The following is a 22,366-nucleotide window of genomic DNA, read 5'->3' as shown; positions in this document are numbered from 1 at the left end:
AATTGCTGTTATTTTATGGCAGTATCTGAAACTGTCAGAGACAAAACAAGGGACAATTTTATTTTTTATATTTTATGTACGTGTCAGTTACTGTAATTATTTTGTTTTATATATTTAAAAAAATGGGGAGAGGGAGTCAAAAATTTGTCTTTTTTTATCCCTCTTACTTTCGGAGACATAATTTGCCCTGTTATTGCCCCCAATTGGCACGGGAATGTCCCTCACAGTTTGACATTTTCTTCTGGTTTAGCCAGGTCAGTCTCTTGAAGTATTATTTATTGAGGGGGTTCTATTGGTCCATATAGTCTTCGGAACCCTTGAATGGGGAAAATATTTCATGTGTGACTTCCTTTCTTCCCTCGCATCGCCATCTAGGAATGGGGTTTTGACATGCTTGCTGTGTTCATTGGTTGGAGGAATTTAGCCTCAATTAGCATGCGATTAGGACACCATTCCCGTGTTTTGTTTTTTTTTTTAATAGGTGGGCGGGGGAAGGGGGAGACGTCACTCAACGGTGAATGGGTGGATATCGGAGGACCATTGAGGACCTTTTTTTTTTCTCGTAACATTAACTTTTCCAAGCGCATGCTACTGACAACCAGCATTGCTTGTGGGACAACATGGCGGCAGGGGCGTGTCAAGCCAGGGGTGAAGACAATGCGGTTATCTGATTGGCTATTATTGTACGGGCGATTGACAGGTTGGAAAGGTCCGTAGCAGGCGCATTCCAGAATATCAGCGTTTAGTCAGCTGTGACTTGTGGTGCACAGCCGAGGGGGGGCGGGGGGGGGGGCTGAGGACTCCAGGGGAGGGGCCTCAGGGCGGGCATTTGTATGTGAGATCTGGAGTAAATTTCGTGCAGACAAAAAGTCATACATGATGTACTTTGTGATAGTGAATTTGATAACATCTTTACTAACGCTACAGGAAATGTGCTGTGTTGTGAAAAAAAAAATAAGTTTGGCAGCACATGTAGACATAATTCTCCAATATTCTTTATCCTCTGCAAAGAAAGACGAATCTAACATTTTACGGAGAGGTTTTGACCGTATCCATGAAATCACCACAGACAAGAATAATGGATCATTTTATATGATTAACTTTGTCATATTGTCATTCGGGGGGCACGGTGGATCAGCTGGTGAAGTGTTGACCTCACAGTTCTGAGGACCCGGGTTCGATTCCATGTTCTTCCTGTGCCTGAGTGGGTTTTTTTTCTGGGCACTCCGGTTTCCTCCCACATCCCAAAAATTGGACTCTCTAAAATTGCCTCTTGGTGTGATTGTGACTGCGGCCGTATGACTCTATGTGCCCTGCGATTGGCTGGCAACCAGTCAGGGCGTACCCCGCCTCCTGCCCGTTGACAGCTGGGATCGGCTCCAACATTTCTGCAGCCCTAGTGAGGATAAGCGGCTAAGAAAATGGGTGGATGGATATTTACTTTTGTCTTTTTTTTCCCCCTCAGAGACCTTTTTCATCGAAGTGAGAGTAAAGAATACTGTTTTGGTGGTGAGTATGAGGTATTTTTGTGTATGTTTGTGTGTGTGTGTGAATATATTTTTGTTGTTTTTTTTTTTTCATCGCGTGTGTGAAGCAGATTCTTGTTGTGTGAAACATTTTTTGTTGTTGTTGAGCGTAATATGTTTCCCCAATATGACACCTCATTGATTACTTAGCGTTAGCGTTAAAAAAAAAATGACACTTACTACTCGGTGAGAATCAAAGGATTAACTCTGTGTCTTTTGCTTTTTCTTTGGCTTTTTGTGACACCCCCCCCCCCCCCCGACAATAACAGCGGCCTGGAAAAAAGGGAGAAGAACGTGTGGAGTGTTTGGCGTCGAGTGTTGTGTAAGGTGGAGGTCGTAGCGAAGTTGACTCTGCTCTGGTATGTGTGTGTCAATATGAAGCGGCACCAATGACAAAGCTCTCATTCACCGGCGCATCGCGAGATGTTTGGCGTATATATGAGAGAGCGAGCGAGAGAGAGGAAGTGGAACTGTACCTGAGGCTGCAAAGAGAAATGATGATAGAAAGAAACAAGGAACTTCAGGTGATGCTCAGTACTTCCTATTCTTTTCCTTTCGGCTTGTCCCATTAAGGTTCGAGCCAGTCCTTTAATTTCCAACTGCCAAACATTTGATTTTGCTTTTCATCATCATCGCAACTCTCTCCGCTGGTTCTTATGCAACCAAATGGCAGCATAATTGACGAACGGCTTGATTTATGTGTAAGAAAATGGCCGCGAACTTGATCGCAAAACGATGTAGAATCTGATCTACGAACTGGGCCGACCAAGGATTGCGCCTGCTGCTCCTCTGTGGCCGTGGTGGAAACCGTCAGCGGGTGAAATGTTTCATTTGAGTGAGTCAACACACGAATGAGCACAGTTTCTGAGCCGCTTATCCTCACAAGGGTTGCAGGAGCGCTGGAGCCTATCCCAGCTATTTTCACGTAGCTATGTATGTGTGTGGGGGGGGGGGGGGGGTACACACTGAATTGGTTGCGAGCCAATAATAATCATAATCACACTGAAGGACAATTATGAGTCCTCAATTCATGCATTTTATTAATTTTGTTTATGTGGGGGGCGGGGGGGGGACCCACACAGGCACAGGGAGAACATGCAAATGCCACGCAGGTGCGGCTGGGATTTGAACCCCAGTCTTCAGAAGTGTGAGGCAGACGCTTTCACCAGACATCCACCGTTCTACTCAATCAGGTCCATCCATCCATTTTCTTAGACGCTTATCCTCACAAGTGTCGCGTTGAGCGCCGGAGCCTATCCCAGCTGTCAACGGGCAGGAGGCGGGGTACGCCATGAAGTGGTCGCTAGCCAATCGTAGCGCACATCAAGACAAACCTCGGGGCAATTTAGAGTGTCCAATTAATGTTGCATGTTTTTGGGATGTGGGAGGAAACCGGAGTTCCCGGAGAAAACCCACGCAAGGCACGGGGAGAACATGCAAACTCCACACAGGCGGATCCGGGATTACTGAACTGAAATAAACCGGATAATTTGAGTGATTGGCTGGCTTCAAAATAGCGATTGACTAATTTCCTGACCAGATAAATCAAAGACTAAATGACTTTTTCGACAGAGTGACATATTTATTAAATTGGCTTCCACAGAGACTAACACGTGAGCTAAATGACTGATGACTGACTAAATAACACCAGATTGGCTGAGCAATCTTCACGTAGCCTCGCTCCTTGGGGAAGACGAGCACTTGCAGTGGCCAAGCACATCCAGCAGATGGCGCTGTTTTCCCTTTCTTTCCACTCGGTCAGGTATTTTTGTCCACGCATGATGTCAGGGCAAGTTGCGTCTGGCGAAAAACAAAAGAATCTGGGACATGTCATCCCAGATCAAATGTCTGGTGACGATGATACGCGTGGACCGCGCCACGTGTTATGCGCACAAGCTCACACGTTTGCTCAGGAAATTCAACCGCCGCCTAGAGAATCTCAAGATAGTACCTCACTGATGTGCATTCGTACAAGCGTGTAGTTGTGCGAAACTGTCATAAACAAGTCTGACCAGTGTCAACAAAATAGCAGCGCTAGCAATATTAAGTTAGCATTAGCATTGTAAACGAGCCAACGTCAGATAATTATGGGCGCTACTTTGGCAGCATGACTTATTCATAATGAAGTGTTGCTAACGCTAAATGTTATCGATTTGAAATTTTATTCTTTAGAATGTACAAAAATCTGTGCTAATTAATGCTAATTCAGCATCGTGTGATTCCTCTGAGAGGCCCTTTTATTACAAAATGATTCCAGAGATGCTCCTGAAAAACAATCTAACAGGTCTGTGCGTGGTGACCGTATATAAGCGTATCTCAAATGATTGACAGCTGCCTCTAATAGGTTGTTCTTCCTCAGGCTTTGTGGTTCTTTTAAAAAAAACATTTGCAATGCCCCCCGTGCCCCTTTTTTACTTTTTATGGTCTGTAATCATTTCAACGTTTGCTTGAGTAAAGGAATGGAATCAATACTTTTATTTTACCCGAGTATTTTTTTCCGCAAGCATGTGTTTACTGAAACAAAGAATGTAGATATTTTCGCCACCATTAGATATTTGTCTCTTTTTTTTAATGATTGAAAAAAAAATACGGAATACGAAGTTGTCCAGAATGTTTCCCTAATCCACATCATGACTCTCCACTACATATCTAAAAAAAAAAAAGACTGGATGGCTCATTGGCCACCAAAACTGAAGTCACCATCCGCCATCTTGATACTCCCAAAACAACCATGTCAACTTGTGCGTTAATCGCCTGTTTCATGGCTGTGAGAAAACATTCAACAGGTAAGTTAGAAAAATTTACTTTGACAATGTTAAAGTTTGTTTGTAAAAGTTTTTTTCATTATTTTCTGATGAGCTTAATTGACTTGAACAAAGTTTTGTTTCCGGTTGTTGTTGTTCACTGTTCACTCTCTGCCTCACCTTTATAGGCTAACGTTTTTTCACGAAAAAGGCATGTAAATATTTCCTCAAACTTCATCAGTGGATAAGCGACAAAACACATTATCTGTGAATTTTGTTGATGAATTTCGTAATATTGAACTCTGCGAACTGAATTTGATTTTCAAATGCGAGGAAACAAGTTTACATTTTCTATCTGAAATAGGACGTCGCAGAGACAACAAGTGAACAATGCGTTGAGCATGTTTTTTCCCATTGCGAGTCCTTATTTCCAAAAATATATCTAACTGTTTGACTTAAAATGTAATGTTTTTATGACAAAAAAAAAAAAAAAATGCTGTTTTTTGCCAGTGCTTCACAGCATATTTTGGGAAAAGTTAACATGTCACGGAAATCGGGCCCAAGGTAATATTCGAGGTTTCTCGCTAGTCATGGTGTTCTATGTGTTTCCTTTGCACTTAGCCTTTATTTGGCTTACCAAGTCAAATTAAAAATCCTTCATGTTACCAAAACTGAAAAAATGTCAAACTCACACGACCAGTTTTAATCCGACATGCCAAACTTTGATCCAACCTGTAAACCAGGGGTGTCAAACTCATTTTTCTCGCGGGCCACATTCTTGTTCCGGTTTCCCTCAGATAGCCGTTATGACTGTGGTTCAAAAATATTTAATCATCTCATCAGATTTATATACTCAAATTATGAACTAGTTTTGGAACCAGAAATCAAGGGTAATATTCACGTTTGGTAACACAAAAACGCTGGTCATATCCTAACTTTATCAATTATGATATATGAGAATTTGAAATTTTGGTACAAATTTTTACAAGAATCATGGAAATTAACACTCTAGATCAGTGATTTCCAACCTTTATAGCGCCAAGGCACATATTTTACAAATGAAAAATCCCACGGCTCACCAACAAAAGTAAACGTCACCAAATATGGATCGATTAATTACTGTATGTTCTTCCTGCCGTCTAATAAAAGATGATTTTTTTTTGTTCTGTCTGTTATTGTGCCTCACTGGTATAAATAGATGAATAAGGATACATTATTTCTTGGAAATAAATGTTTTTTGGGTTTTTTTTAGCAATTACATAAAATTGAATAACTTCCCACAGCACACCTGAAGAGCGCTCACGGCACACTGATGTACCCCGGCACACTGTTTGGGAGTCACTGCTCTAGATTTGCCTTTGCGGGCCACATAAAATGCTATGGCGGGCCAGATCTGGCCCCCAGGCCTTGTGTTTGACACCTGCACAGTGTAAATCGTGTCCTCCACGCGTTTTGGGAGTACCAAGATGGCGGGCCAACTGGCTTCAACCAATCGACATGCCGCTCGATGTGTATGCGCTATCCAGTTTATTTTTTGTTGTTGTTGTTGTTTTTTTTTTTTTTAGATCAGTGCTCGCCAACCCCCCCTCCCGTGACGGGTTTTCATCGATTGACTGTCTTTAAGACCCAGCGGCACCTCGGTAGGGAAGGGAACTCCCCCCCCCCCCCCCCCACCACCGACACCCTTGGCTTGGACTCTCCTCTCCAGTCTGGTGCTCCGCCGAACAGGCTCCAGCGACTTAGTCGATACCGAGGAGCCGACGTGTGGCCGCTTTCCTCCGCGGAGTAGTCGTGGAGCGAACCGCTCCGTGCGCCGCCGCTGAACCACCGGAGTGAACTTTCAACTCTCCCATGTGGACATTATTAGAGGTTTGAGGAGAAAAGGGGAACTTCTCCACCAGCACCAGCACTACTACTACTGCCGCTGCCCTCCACCTCCCTCGGTCCGTCGCTCTCCCGCTTCAGCCGTCCATGAGAGCCCCGCTCGAGCGAAGTTAGGTTTTTTTTTTGGGGGGGGGGGGGGGGGGGGGGGAGAAAAGAGGGAGAGGAGGCTGAGGAGGAGGAGGAGGAAAAAGAAAAGTTAGCGGGGGGAAAGATGGTCCGCCTGCTGTGCGTCCTGGTGCTCAGCCTCGGCTTCCTCACGCCGCCGCCGCCGTGCCACGCTCGGATTTACACCAACCACTGGGCGGTCAGGATAGCCGGCGGGGCCGCGGTGGCCGAGCGGATAGCGGAGAAGTACGGCTACAGGAACATGGGGCAGGTAGGCGACGTCCCTCTCCTTCCCTTCGGTCCGTACCGAGTTATCAAAGTGTCACGGAGGCTGGCGAAACTTGTTCGAATGTTGTTCGATCCGACTGAAAGTTCGCTCGAAAGTCGAGGGGGGAGCCCGAACGCACAACAGGTGCTTCAGCCTCCCCGGACCCGGAGTCGGTCTCGTGTGCTTGGCTCTTTTCGCACACTGCTGAGACGCCCGTTGGCAAAATATTTATGGGTCACATCAAAAAGCAAGATCATAGTCCTGAAGCAAAGGATATTTCCCCTTCAAATGCCTCGAACAAACTTCAAAAATAGCTGAAATAATCAATATTAACTTGTTGATTTTCATGAAATGGTATTGCACTAACTAGCTATGACCTGCAGAGGCGCTGTGGATTTACTTTTAACTAGTTTGCCATATGAAGAAGAACAGCAGCTGGAACAAAGCCAAACAAATTAAATGCAATTAAAAACAAATACATGGACTGTACAACTAATTGGACACAAGTAGGTAGCTATTGTTTGTTCAATATTTGGTGTTTTGGTTTGTTGTCATTCTTGTGGACTGTTTACAGCGGCGGCATGACGTTCATTGAAGGAGAATGAAATGTCATTTTTTTCCATGGTTTGCTTATATGCTTCTGAAAAACAATCTAACAACTGTGTGAGGCCGGAGGGGCGTGCGGGTGACTGCCGATAAGTGTGGCAAAGTGTATTTATGTGTTTTTATATATGTAGCGGCATGCTGGAACACCTGGTTAGAGTATTGGCCTCGCAGTTCTGAGGATTGCCGTTCAAATCCCGGCCCCCTCATAGCTTACTCATCAACTTTTAGCAGCTTTTTTTTTTTTTTTTTTTGCCAGTATGCTTTTTTTTCTCCTTCATTCTGCTTCTTCTTTTACCAGCATAGTTTCCTTCCCATCCTTTCATCTTCATTCTTGTTGGTTTGTTCGTTCTTCTTCAAGGTACTCAACATGAATGCCGTACCAGGGCGGCAGCGACTGCAGGAGACAAACTCCTTGTGCGTTGATACATACTTGGCCATTAAATCTGATTCTTATTTTCTTTGGCCAGCAGATATTTTTTTTTTATTGCTGAACAGATTGTTTTGAAAATATAGTTTATTTGCTTTTTTGCCAGGATAGCTTTCGCTTCATCTGTCGGTGTACCGTAAAGAATTGTCCACAGATGAATTAATGCGACGGCACGGTGGATCATCTGGAAAGCATTGGCCTCACTGTTCTGACGTCCCCAGTTCAATCCCGGACCCGCCTGCGTGGAGTTTGCGTGTTCTCCCTGTGCTTGTGTGGGGCCACTCCGGTTTCCTCCCACATCCCAAAAACATGCAACATGAATTGGACACTCTAAATTGCACTGTTAGTGTGATTGTGAGTGCGGTTGTTTGTCTTCACGTGCTCTGCGACTGGCTGGCAACCAGTTCAGGGTGTACCCCGCCTCCTGCCCGATGACAGCTGGGATTGGCTCCAGCACTCCCTCGTGAGGATAAGCAGCTCAGAAAATGGATTCCTGGAACAGTCTTTCCTTAGCAAATGTGTGCAGGGGTGTAGGTCAGCTTCCCATATCTACTGAGATTTTTTTTTTTTTTAAGTAACAATTTCTCGTTTTCATGTAGTTGAAAAAAGTTATGAAATATTCATTATTAAAAGATATATTTGACGTACCTTTATTATGGCAAAATTTGTGGGAGGACGTTCAATTCTTAGTGGATTTAAATGTAAATACTTTCTTGCAATAAGTTGTGCTTTTATATTTTAAACAATTAATTGCTTATTTTACTTCAAAATTGATGAAATTAGTTAATAATGTGGGAGTACTGGTACCTTGGCACAGTGTGCCTTTGCAAAATGTGTCATCTGTCATTTAGCCATATTTAATGTAGCATCGAGCTCCTTCAGACAACACAGCATCCATCCATCCATTTTCTTTGTCGCTTATCCTCACGCGGGGAGTGCTGGAGCCTATCCCAGCTGTCAATGGGCAGGAGGCTGGGTACACCCTGAACTGGTTGCCAGCCAATCGTAGGGCACATCGAGACAAACAGCCACACTCACAATCTAAGACGTAATTGTCACAGCTAAGCAGCGCATTCCATTTCGCCTCAATCTCTTCCGCACGCAACCGACGAATACTTAATGATGGATTCATTGATTATCCTCCCCGGCTTACGGGCTTTGTAAGCTATCCGCAACATGGCTACATTTTCTGTCGTGAATTAGATCAAAAGTGTCTCCAAAATGTGGGCTAAAAGTCTTAAACGTGACTTCCTTCGGGCCGCTTTCGCCGGCCTAAAATGCACAATTTGCTCTCATTCCTAAGTGGGTCATTATTTCCAAAGAGATTTACCAACGTTCACACTTTTCAAGGTTAATGTGGAAGGAGTCCTTCACTTCATTCCCTCCTCTATGTTGATTATTTTCGCAAAAGACCACAATGAGGCATACATCCATAAACAAGAGCTTGGCATCGACAGTGGAGGCTGTGTTGGGTTGTATCTGTGTGTGCGTGTGTTTGGACACAGTTAAAGAGCCTTTGGTGGGGGGGTGGGGGTAAAGAAATACACCCCTCAGCGTGGACCTCACACGTACTCTTCACACCGAAATATAGTTCAAGCCCGCACTTGCCGGCATAAAGATGGGGGCGGGGGGCATTCTGACAGGTTGTTGTGGGGTAGCCTAGTCAACAGCTATTGAACCCCCCCAACCCGTTGCCTCCCCTCTTCCTCTATCCCTGCCTCGTTCAGCACGCCCACCCACTACACTCCCCGAAGAGAAGCCTTAATGGCCTCGTTTATCCCCACTCTTTGACGGGAACTAAACGCCCCCACCTCGCACCCATTCCCTCGTTCATTTTCTATACCGACTCACCATAGGAATTCCCTTGTGGAGTGCACCGCTACCCTCACTATTCGCCCTCATTTCCATGACAATATGCTGCGTCCACTGGACATCAACACCTCATAGATGAAATTTTTGCTTCACTTCCCGTTTTGGCGTTGAGGGGTGGTCCGAGGGTTCTAACTCTTAGTTGTATTTTGAGCTCCACCTGCACGAAATCCTCTACTATTGGGGCACTGCTGACTGGTAACGATTTTAGACGCAGCAGTCCAGGTTGTCAGCTGTGTTTTCTCCTTTTTACACTCAAGTGGGAAATGGTCTGCTTCCCGTCGGTATGGAATCCAGCATTAAGGACCCCCTCCAAAAACTGTTAAAAAAAAAAAAGAGAAAATGACAAAAAAGTGGTGGGGGGAAAAAAAAACAATTATCCTGTGAGAATTAAATATTTTGAGATATATTTGTAAAAGAATGAAGCAGTTTTTCCCAGATGAAAATGTTTGATTTGTTAAAGATTGAAACAAGGACATTTTCTAGAGAAACAAAGTTTTCAAGATTAGTATTTTTTTTTTCCAAGGAAAAGTTTTGGAAAATAGTAGTGCTTTTTTAATTTTTTGATGTACAACTTCCCATTTTTATAGTTTTTTTTATTTCTTTAGAGAAAAAAAGTAATACTCATAATATATATATATATTTTTTAAAGAAGAAAGCTCTAATCTTACAATAAGAGTTATGCTTTTCTTATTATTTCCCTTTTTTTAAATATACTGTAAATAAAAAAATATAATTTGGGTAGAATTGCAATTTCTCTTGAATGCATTTTTCAAGAATTTCCATATTTTGAAAACTGTTGTATTTTCTTCAGAAAAAGGCCATAGTAAGGAAAACAAATTGTAGCAAGAGTCTAGCTTTCTCTGTTAGAGATGGAATTTTCCACCCATTTATCGTGTCATTCTTCTGACAAAGGAATTGTGGGGGTGGGGTGGGGGGGGGCGAAGTCGTCTGTTATGAATGCTGCCTTTGGAGGTACCATCAGCTGTTACATGGGTCGAAATTACCTATCGCTTGAATCAAAGGGTGTAAAGATGTAGTCCTGGAAGTCGCTGCAGGTTAGGTCTCAAAGAATAGACCATCAAGTTGTACCGGGTAGCAAGATGGAGATGGTGCTGGTGCTTGTGGGGTCTGGATGGGAATCAGTGACAGGAGGACAATATGGCCTCGATCGTAACGATCGTACTGTACACAGGGGAGCAAAAACAAAAAAAAAAAAAATGGTGGCTCAAGAATAAGGGACGACTGAAAGATGGATTATATAGATAGATGGACGGATTGATGAAAGGAGTTGGCATCCAGAGAGTGAGCACCTCATTGGGGAGTTTTTGGTAATCCTCTTAAGCGTGGAGCCCCCTTCCCAGACTAAGACAACGGCTCAAAAGTCTGAATCAGCTGACAAGGTCACGGGCACAGTGTCTCTTCAAAGTCTTGTTTTTAAAGTGCTTGGGGATAGGTGGGGGTCTTGGGGAATGGGGGTGGGGGCGGTGGTGGATGTCCATGGACAAGACCTACTTGCATAAGGAGTTTGTCCTTTCGACAGTGGTTGAACTTTGTGGTATGTTGTACCTTTTCCTCATGCACCCCCCGGGATCGTCATTGAAATGCCATTCATCTGTTCCAGACCCTACAAAATACAACTTTTTGTAACCTTTTTAATCAATGTCAATGTACAGAAATAGCCAAAAATGTTGCGATATCGGTTGGTACTGTGCCCATAATTCTCCTGAAAATCTATTTTTCCTTTAAATGACAAGAAATTCATCTAAATAGGTTGGAATTCTCTGCTCTGGTCAACTCGTGTTCAACAAAACTGCAGCATGTTTACAAACAACCATGAGCGCTACCACCACCTTGCTAGGCTATGTAAAATTTTAATGGCTCACGAGCCGGATCGTAGTAAAAGAATGTCAACATACCTCAAGGGAGCCTTACACAAACGTCCACTCCTGTGCTGAGCATCGGTGACCGTTCCACAATCTGGTTTTATGATACAGTTGGCTCAAGCCACTCTTTTTGTCAAATCCAGCAATCTGTTACTTCGACCCTAGTGAGGATAAGCAGCTTGGACAACGGATAGGTATTTTTGGGCGAGGAAAAAACTTTTTTAATTTCCATCCATCTATTAATAAAAAATTGAAATTGAGTGGATTGAGCGGAGAAAATGCATAAGCATGAATTGATTATGATTCCTTTAATCATATGGTCCTTTATAATATCAGGAAATGGGCAAAAAATGTTAATTATTACTTTCCAAAGTAAAAGCAGGTGTTTATCAGTCAGCTTTCTTGGCAGACTGCAAACATCTCGGCATATTTACTTTAGAGAGGCTGAAATTCAGAAGAACTGTACAATTTGAAGTTAATATCTCAAAGTAATTAATTGATTGTCAAAATAGATGTCGATTAATTTAGCAATCAATCTATGGACTATTAACCTATTAATTTTTGTGCCTCGAGAGCTATCCCGACATCCAAATAATGTTTTCTCAGGTCTATATTGTACTGGAGGGCATTTTTATTACACTACTTTAAATAATTTGATATTTAACAGCACTCCTGTGTGGTATCCATCCGTCCATTTCATTGGCCGCTTATCCTCACAAGGAGCCTATCCCAGCTGTCAATGGGCAGAAGGCGGGGTACACCCTGAACTGGTTGCCAGCCAATCGCAGGGCACATGGAGACAAGCAGCCGCACTCACAATCAGCCCTAGCAACAATTTGGAGTGTCCGATCAATGTTGCACATTTTTGGGATGTGGGAGGAAACCGGAGTGCCTGGAGAAAACTCACGTAGACACGGGGAGAACATGCAAACTCCACACAGGCGGGTCTGGGATTGAACCCGGGACCTCAGAACTGTGAGGCCAATGCTTTTCCGCTGATCCACAGTGCCGCCCCTGTGTGGTATATAACCGAAATAAAACAAAGAATGTGAAGAAATCAACAGCTTTCTCGAGCATTGGTCTGTTGAATGTTGGTAGCGGAAGTCTGGTTGGCCGCTTATGTTTCAGTGTGTGCGTCTGTCTGTCTTGCAGCAGCTCCTTGTGAGTGTTCTCATTTCATATTTTTGTCTGGTTTGTGTTCAATGGATAGGCAGACTGATTTTAAAGTGTCAGCGCACTAGTTCATGCAAATCCCTGACTTGTTGCTCCAGTTCGGAAAGCTTCATTTAAATTCACCCAGCAGGAGGGAGGACCAAAAAAAAAAAAAAAAGAGAGATGCGTATTGTTCTTTTTTGCAATTACAGGATGATGATCAAAGTGACGCATAATCCAGTATCAGCGTGACGGCACGTGATTGATTTCCCAGTGGTGGTGGTTTGCAACACTGTTCCAAGTAAGCCAAGAATCAGGCTTTGCCACTGCGGCTCAGCAAAATCACTTTGGGAGATAAACAGCTCAAAATGGCTTCTGCTTGAAACCGTTATTAGAGAAATTGAATAAGGCTTACTGTTAGACTTTTATAGTTTAGGGACTGCAAGTTCCTGAAGTCTCAAACACGGAGAAGTTCAACCTCATTAGGTTTTAGGAAATCACGCTTTTCAAAGTCAAACCACAACCAACATTCAACCTTTATTACACGCTCCCCGTTTGTTTCAGCTAAAATTTAACATTTACTTAAATACAGGTGTAAAAATACAGGGACCTCTCGCCATTGGGAGGGTTTAGGAAACAAACCGAGACGTAAATACATAAGTAAAAAATCTGCCACTAATGGGCCGCCGCCTCCATACATCAAAAAAAGAAATTGCCTATACAAGAGGTACTCAAATAGAACATTTCAATGGGTTAAAGGTTCATTACTCAAGTTATTTCTAATACTAACTCGGCACTTGAATGTCGCCTCTGATGTTTTTGTGCACACAAAATCTATAATCTGGTACTCAGACATTACCGATTTAAGTTGTAGCCACTCTGATGCCACTTCGCATGCACAAGCCACGCAAATATGTCCATCTGAAAAACAAATATATTCAAATGAACACAAGAGTAGTAAATACGTACTGGCACAATAGAGATGAACATATTTTTCCTCACAATGGAGTCAAGATGACTTTTTAATAGTTTTTATACAAATAGATTGTCTGCCTCTCATCTAGTGTGAATTTAACACAAGTCAATCTTTTTTTGAGCTGTTCAGATTTGAACCAAATTGCATCATCACGAGAAGGCTAATTGACATCACCTCACCCCCTACAGCGAGTTTCTCTGCTCATTTTTCAGCAATGCAGATGCAGACGCAGATCATGTCAACAGAAAGCCAAGCAGAGCTACAATGCCGTTGGATAATTGAATGTTCAGTGACACAGTCAATGTCGGGGCAGAGAGGTATTTGTTTTTGGCAGTGCGTCTCCCGCCTGTGAAGGCAAACTGATTGTTTTCTTGGAGTCTGTGAAATGCACTTTTTTTGGACAAAGAATTCAAATTCCGAGGGTTGTTGCAGCTCTTAGTTGATTTTAAAAACTGGTCCGGTGTGTGAGCCAAAAGTTGATCTCATGGACTGTGTGTGGCTGGCCACGGATCAGTGACGCACCACTGGAGCTTGGCAGCAATGACGCTCTGATCATGTGAGGGATTGTCTGGTCTTTATTAATTATTAAAACTAATCACCTTGCTAGCAGCTTGCCTCCGCTGCAGGTCCTCCCACGTGTTACTACTGTAGATTGCCATTTGTGCCTATCTGAATTTTTTGCCCTTCTTCTGCATTTATGAATTAATCCTACTGTAATTCCTCAAATGTCTGTTTACCTCCAATGGTTTCATCACTGAGTGCATCATCCACGAAAGACCTAAAAACACCTCCTTCAATTAGGAGAGTAGAGAAGGTTTAATCATCAATTCATAGACTCTGTCTTTAAATCACGGACTTTTCCGACTGGCGATCTTAAGCTCCCCCCCCCCCCCCCCTTAACTACATTTGCCATCTCCTGCAAGCTTCCAAAATGGCGACTGAACAGAACAGGTTTGAAATGGATTCTCTATCGCGTATTCCAGATAATATTGCGGTTTTATGCCAAATTTCTACAGAGAGGTCTCAACTAGTTCATGCAGGGATATGTACACGGAATTAAGATTTTGGACAGAGCAGGACGCAATGTCAGAGTTACAGCAAAATGTTGGCGGTAGATGCAAAGAATGTTTGACACGTCACAAAATTCATATTGAAATCCAACTGGATAAAATAGTGGAATCGTACCACGCATGTAAAGCGGGGTGAGTACTTTTTACTTGGAAAGATTATGAGTAATATCATTGTAGTCTTTAGAAATGAGTTAGGTTCGATTTTTTTACAAGTGCATTTAAACAATGGCGATTAACTTAGCCAGTACCGTAGTCACCGGATGAAAAAGTACGACTTGGCCCGTAATGGAACCCAGTGCTCTGTCTTAAAAGTCTGATGTGATACAAATAGGCAAATAGACATTTCTCTTGCATGACATGGCACATTTACGTATCACTAACCCGACTCTTCGGCATAAAAAATTGCACACTTCATTCAGCAGGTCAGTGAACGAAACAAACAAAGTGAAAGTTGTTCTCCTGCAATGTATAAAGCACTGATAATAATTCAATCAAACTCAGAGAAGAGGCTTCTCCCTTACTTACCTTCGAAGATACAGCCTTGTGTTTTTTGATATTGTCCACATTTAGTTGTACGTGCGTTCTTCCGCAAGCCTTGATCCATCGTAGACACTTCAACTGTAGTTTAGGCTTTGGAAAATGAATCAAGTGGGCCCCTTGTAAGCTAGCAGGATATCTTTCATCAGAATGGCACGTTCCCCAAGCGCATCTGAGGACCATTTTCTTCGTAACATTAACTTTTCCAAGCACGCGCTACTGACAACCAGCATTGCTTGTGGGACAACATGGCGGCAGGGGCGTGTCAAGACAGGGGTTAAGACAATGCGGCTATCTGAGTGGCCGTTATTGTACGAGTGATTGACAGGTTGGAAAGGTCCATTGGTCCTTGAATGCAGTTTGTAAATCGCATTGCCTGGCACAAAATGAATGAATGAAATGTAAGCACAGTGCAATAAGGTTCGCTCATTGGACAATATTTTTGTTCAGCAAGTGGTTCGTAGATTGTTCCAACATTGTTTTTGTAAATCTGGGGACCACTGGAAAGTATGCAGTCTCACTAGTGGTCCACAGAGATGTTTGTGTGTCCATTCATATTTGGATTCCAGGAGTTATTTGTACCTACCAGACTACTTCAGTTCATGCCATCGTCAGAGTTTCTCCACGAGTCCTTTTTATTAATTTTTTAAGCTTCACATCCACTTGACACTGATTGCTTCCTCCCATCTGCAGTTGATTTTTTAAAACAAAGGTTTATTTGCACTTTTACAGATTGGGGACTTGAAAGACCACTACCACTTCTTCCACAGTCGGACAATTAAGAGGTCCACTCTGTCCAGTCGCGGTCGGCACAGTTTCATCTCCATGGAGCCCAAGGTAAGCACGTTGCCTCTCTGAATTTTCCCAACTCTTTTTTTTTTTTTTACACCTGCCTTGTGTTCATACGGATGAGAGTTGTACCGCGGCGGGCAAGTTGCAATATTTCCTGTTACTGACCTCATCTTTCGATGTCAACACTATGTGGGCGTGAGGTCTCCACTACTCTGTCAAGTTGTGAACCTCCATTTAGTCGCAAGACTTGATTAATCAACAATTTATTAATCCAATCTCATGTACATCTTTCGTAAGGACTGTAAACATTTTATGTATGTGTAATGACAATATTATTGACAACTAGAGTGGGATATCCAGGGTTGAACTTTTAACAAAAATACCCAAATATTAGAAGCTAAAAGTCTGAGGGGAAACAATATTTGAGAAATGGAAAAATGAAAAAAATGGATGAAAAAAGACAAAAGTATTCAGTGAAAATAAATATTTAAAAAATGTAAATCTTGGATGAAAAAGGATATAAATATTAAAAAATACAATATATTTTAAGTTCGGTGAGGTTAACTAGGCTATATATATAGGACAAATAGATTTTAATTAGATTACAAAATAAACACGTATTTAAAAATAAAATAATACATTGGATGCAAAATTTTAAAAAAATGATCAGACCAGAGTATTTGACAAAAAAAAAATACACAAATAGAAGCGAATAGAAAATATTTTTTAAAAAAATGACAAATATAAGAACATATTGATGTTTAAGAAAATGACAAGAAAAATAGGCAAAAGGAGACTGATTGGACTACAAATAGAACAAAATGTTTCAAAATATTCGACAAAGTAAATCATAAATAGATTAAAAGTACAGATACTGCTGGAGCAGGTCATGCAGCAGAGTGTGTCTTGATTATTGGTGAAACGCGACCCCCGCGCTGCTCCTGCGCCCACTGCCTTTGTCACGATGACACATTGTAGACGACTGATTAACCAGACAGTCTACTCACGACCTCATTGAAATGCACAGTAACTGTACGAGCCGGAAGAGTTCCTGATCAGTGCTCAACTTTTTCATTTATACTAGTTCTTACACTTTCACAGATGCTATCGTCATGAGTCAGGCTGTTTTTTAATTAGTTTTTTTTGGATTATTTCCTGAGAAATTAAAATGTGGAAATGACTGTGAAAACATAATTTGACGGATGTAATAAAATTTGCTTTTATTTTTGTCAGCTATCTCTTGATGGTACAGTTCAGCACTGGTTTCCTCAGCGATGAGCTAAATAGTTAATAGTACTGTGAAGTATCGTATCCGCTGTCAGGCGTGATACGATATTGATACACCAGGATCAAATATCAATATCATTTCTGTTTGTTGAAAACATCTTACCCAATGTCGTTATTTTTGTATAAAAGTGCGTTCCCCAGATGGCAAGAAGAATTTGAGTGTTTTGTTTTTCTCTATCTACACTACTTCTGCCTCAATACCTTTTGGGAACACTTTGAGAAAAATATCACCATTTACCCGGAAGTGTCTGCCCGTCTTAGTTTTTGTGAGATCACTCAGGATCATGTGAGATTTCAAGATCTCTTCAATCTCTATGAGTGTGCATTTTTGTGTTGGAATTATCAGTGCACAGCACACACAATTCAAACAAAACTATTAAATACCTGATTTTGTAGTTTATATATGTGGGGTCTCTCAGAATATTTTCAGATTTGAAAAATCCTCGAGGTGTGCACCGATTCAGCATTTAATAAACTAGCACTCCATTACCATAACGTTCTAGAGTTTGCGTCTTATTTCAAGATTTTCTGTTCATTTTTAGAATTCCAGGCGGTGATTATTATAATTAGTGAGTTGAACAATAGTTTTGAAGTCAACATTTCATGACAGAACACTGCATTTACCACACCTGCGTGGCTCATTTTGAGGTGTTGTGTTCATTTCCTGTGAACGAGGTGGCGGGTGCGAGGGCTGGATTAAGCCACATAAAGGGAAGGTGGCGTGTCGAAGGGTTAGGCGGGTGATGTCTGGCTAATCTGCCGGATCAGTGCGAGGCCTAGGCTAGTCTGCCGCATCGCTAATGACGTCTCTCTGTGTGTTTGAATGAGTCAGATGGGCCGTAACGCAGCAGTCACTTGTTGCAGCGCAGCCAAAGCGGCGTGCCCCAGTTGCCATGGAAATGTTTCTCTTTATGGCACAGGCTTGACGATGAGATTGCCTGCCTCTGTCAGGTCAGAGTGCACGTCTGTGTTGATAAGTGTGTTTTTACCATCATTTAATGACAGTGAAGAGTTTATAGTTGGGCTATGGAACCCAATGGGATGGGCTGAGGACTTTAAAACCCCCTGTCACCAGGATGACTTCATCCCCATTGTCTGTATAAACGGTACCAAGCACAAAATGGGGTGGTTGAGTTCGATATAGCTACCTGTACACCAATTCGCTTTCCTTTGAGGTCACACATCTAATTATCCAAATGCACAAAGCTGCAACAACTGTAAGCGACAAATTTATTTTTCACCGCTGGGGATAAAAAAGTAACAACTTAAAAAGAGTGCTTGATGTCGGTTCGCAAATTTCATGGCCTCCTATGTAGTAACAGAGACCTTAACAGAGGATGTGTGTAAGGGGCTGTGAACAATGTCAAGTTTAACACCAGAGACTCTATGCCCACACCCTTCTTTTGATTTTATGTCGTTATGTCACTTTCCTGGATGTTGCGACTCATCTAATTTTCCAAAGGCAGGAAACCCCACCCACCCAAGGTATGAAAGGTTCAAGCGTGGAGTACTGTAAAATTCCGCGCTCAAAAGGTAGTACCAGAGGCGGGATGGTGGCAGTATGAAACGAAAAAGTAGAAAGCTGGGACTGGCTTGTGAAGCCCTGAGTCGAAAGCAACTGGCTGTCCGACAAGCATTTTACACAATGATGTCCTATTTTTCTTTCTACCTCACATGTCGCTTATACAACAATTTTCCAGAAACTGACGCACTTTTCCAGGCCTTGCCAAGGTACCGTAATTTCCGCCATACAGAGTGTACCGGATTATAAACCCCACCCAGTACATTTGTAAACGAAATACCATTTGGTACATATATAAGCCGCACCTGTCTAAAAGCCGCAAATGGCCACATTGAAACACCAGATATTTACAAAGAAAGATGGTACACAGTAAGAGTTTTCAAAGTTTTAATACCTTAGCTTAGCTTAACAGCAACAACACGGTAGCACGAACAGGGCTGGTTAAAAAAAAAAAAAAAAACATACCGGTAAAAAAAAAAAAAACAACCGTGGCAGCTACACTGTAGCAACATGGGAGCACAGCACTAACAGAGGTGGTTAAAAAAAACCATAGCTAAATCACTGAGACGCGGTACAAACGTGCTAGCGCGGTGCTAATGCTAGCACCACGCTAAAACATAAAACATATCGGTAAAAATCACTGAGACGCGGCAGTAACACAGCAGGAACACGCTAGCACAGCCTTAACGCTAGCGCAGCACTAACAGGGGCGGTTAAAAAAAACATACCGGTAAAAGTCACTTCCTTGGCACATGTATTCCACTGGTCTCCCTCTTACCTTTTCCACTCGAGTGCCCCCTTGCGGCTGTTTTTGAAAAAAAATGCACAAATTAGCCGCATCACCACAGGGTTGAAAGCGTGGCTGGAAATTAGGGTATTTTTGCACACCAGAGTTGGAAAGGTAGAGCCAGCCAGCAATTTATTCGCCTGCACCCTTTAGACAGGTCTCATGAAAGCCAGAGATTGCCTTATCGCAACAGGGACGAATAGCAACTATCAATTGTTCAAGCTTTACACCCCTGTCCTGACTTTCTGCCATTCCCGTTTCCTCAGCTGACACCTCATTCTGGTGCTACCCGTGACGCTGAGAAATAAGCAGGTAGACTTCAACCCCGTTTGTTGTTGGCCGCGCGGTCAAATGCTCGCATTGCATCACGCAACCGACGCATTGGCCCGCGCAGCATCAAAAGTTTGCGCGGATCCCTTCTCTCACGATTGGCCCATTTTAGTCACATGCTGTGATTTACTAACCGTCCCATCTTGCTCCACATACCACCTACGTGGCCGCCTTCTCGATCGATTTAGCAGCATAATTAAACGTGTCATCTGGTCATTTAGGTCCATTTGTTTGGTACCTTAAAAACACGACCGCGTGCTTGGAACAAGATGAGCTGTGTGAAATGGGCTGAAGTCACCTGAAGTGCCCTGGAATAACTACCAATTCATATTTTAGGGGTGAATCTTATTTTATTAATTTGTGACAGACTGGGGTCTTAAACAAATACATGCTTTGGTTGATTTAATCAAATATTTGCATATATTTTCTGCATCGTCAGTTCAACAGCTTGTGGTCATTAGGTTTGGGCGGTATGCCCCCCTTTTTTAAAGTCTGTGCACATTCAGGATAGTGAAGGGTATAAAAAAAAAAAAAAAAAAAAAAATCCGATTTGGTGTTTGTTTGTTTGCCGGAGGACATTTGTGTCTCGGAGGGTTTCAGTCAACATGACCGAAAGCCATCTAGCGCAGTGGTACGTGGTCTGCAGTTGAATCCCCCCCTCCAAGTTCCCCCCTCTGTTATAACGCTGGCACTGAATGCAAACTACTTTAATTCCATTTTTAATCAACCTGAATGTGATGATCAAATGTGGAAAGAATGCTCAATAAGAGCCACGAGCATGCGAATAACAGGTGACCAAAAGTTGTTGTGGCTACAACTCTTAAAAAGTAAAATGACAAAAAAAAAAAACAGTGGATCAAATTGTCCTTATTTGTTCTACTCAAGTGAACTCTTCCCCACTTTCCCACCAGGTTACTGACCCAGGCGAAGCACCTGCAAGCGTATAGTCTGAGTGGGAGGTGGCGGGAGTGGGGAGGGTGGAGGTCTTTTGAGACTGCACAGACACGCGCCCAAACAAATTAAAGACAAGAAAATTGGAGGCAATGTGTGCCGGTCCAGAGGAAAGTCATTGCTGGAGTAAATAAAACAGAATGGAGCGTGTCCGACGCCTGCGCATCGGATTCTGGCAAAACAACAGAGGGGCGCCGAGACTCTGGAGCGCGTTATTGTTTTTGCCTTTGCGTATAGATTGGGATAACGTGGCGTATCCTAAGTGCTAACTTATCAGGGAGAGCAAAGCGTGTCATCACCATCCGATGCCTCGGGGAAAGATTTTAGTCTGCAGCAGGTCACCCTGAAAATGGATTTGAGTTTGCTTGAATCTTTGTTGAAAAGTACAAAGCCACACTTCGGAATAGCGACAACAGAAGCAAGCAATCAAAGTAATTCTTAAAGATGTGATTTCCTATCTTTAAGCCGTAGGATGTTTTCATTTTTCTTCTTGAAACGATCATTTCCAGAGATCTCACAAAGGCAAATTTTATCAGATTGGTAGCGAATTCAAACCACTTATAATGTAAGTTAAGACTTTTATGTTCTTCATTAGCAAACCTCGTAACTTAATTTACTTGTAAATCAAATAAGATTTTTGGATTGAATTCAACCACCATTAATCTTTTTTTAATTAAAAAAAACGTTTTTAATGGAGAAAAAAAATAGGGGCTAATCCCTGCCACTAGTAGCTCAAATTTAAGAGTAGTTGATGGCCTGCAGAAAGGTTTAGATTTACCACCCCCAAATACCACCATTATTACAACAGAATTTTAAAAAATAATATACAAAAATGGAACACAACAATATGTGGCATGGCAGAAATCAGGAGACCTGTCATGTATTTAGGATGAATACCATTATTATTAAAGCTAGAAAGTTAAACTTAATCTCAGTTAACATCCGTACCACAATATCATTTGGAGCAGTTCACAATCAATATCTAATAACATGGCAAAAGCAAAATAAAGTTTACAATGTAATACAATAAACTGATCAAAGGTGCTGATGATTTATAAGCCATTAAAAATCCATCCTCGCTCCTCAGAGCCAGTCAATAAATTGTGTAGTCAGAAGAGGCTAGTTTGTCTTCATGGTGCTACTCTGATAGTGCAGAATAAATCCTTTGCCGGACAATATTTTTGAGCACGACTGTATAAATCAAGGGTACTCGGATGATGTTCATATTCTAAAGGGCCACAAATCCATATTTTTATTGAGTTGAAAGGTGATCGGTCCATTTATTGGGTTCGGCCAGGCCACATGTGATAATATTGATTGTAAGACTATATTCTCAACAAAATGTAATTTTCATTTAAACAGCAAAAATACAATCTGGGATGCAATGTCATTTTAATCCATTTTCTGTACCGCTTAATCCGCACTCAGGTTGCAGTCGTGCTGTCGCCTATCCCACCTAACTGCGGGCAGAAAGCAGGGTACATCCTGAACTGCTTTGCTAGCCAATTACAGGGCACATTTAAACAAACAACCATTCACACTCACATCCACACCTGCGGGAAATTTAGTCTTCACTTAACCTATCATGCATGCTTTTGGGATGTGTGAGGAAACTGCAGAAAACCCGTCAGGCACGGGGAGAGCATG

General features: G+C 42.3%; 1 protein-coding gene across 5 annotated transcripts in view; it reads left to right on the top strand.

The window, feature by feature from the left end:
• Positions 1-6,292: 6,292 nt before the first annotated feature.
• Positions 6,293-22,366, top strand: part of pcsk5b (proprotein convertase subtilisin/kexin type 5b) — a 92,586-nt gene continuing 76,512 nt past the window's right edge. For all 5 annotated transcript variants that reach the window (XR_009794519.1, XM_061816491.1, XM_061816492.1 and 2 more), the window contains exons 1-2: positions 6,293-6,530; positions 15,783-15,887. Coding sequence is in view for 4 of the 5 variants with exons in the window: in XM_061816491.1 (XP_061672475.1) it covers positions 6,366-6,530; positions 15,783-15,887 (270 nt within the window). In the remaining variant the exon portion in view is untranslated. The remainder of the gene's footprint in view (positions 6,531-15,782; positions 15,888-22,366) is intronic.

The sequence above is a fragment of the Syngnathoides biaculeatus genome, chromosome 4, assembly GCF_019802595.1.
Source record: "Syngnathoides biaculeatus isolate LvHL_M chromosome 4, ASM1980259v1, whole genome shotgun sequence".
NCBI classification, from domain to species: domain Eukaryota; kingdom Metazoa; phylum Chordata; class Actinopteri; order Syngnathiformes; family Syngnathidae; genus Syngnathoides; species Syngnathoides biaculeatus.
The sequence above is the reverse complement of the archived record's forward strand: the minus strand, read 5'-3'. Positions and strand labels throughout refer to the sequence as shown.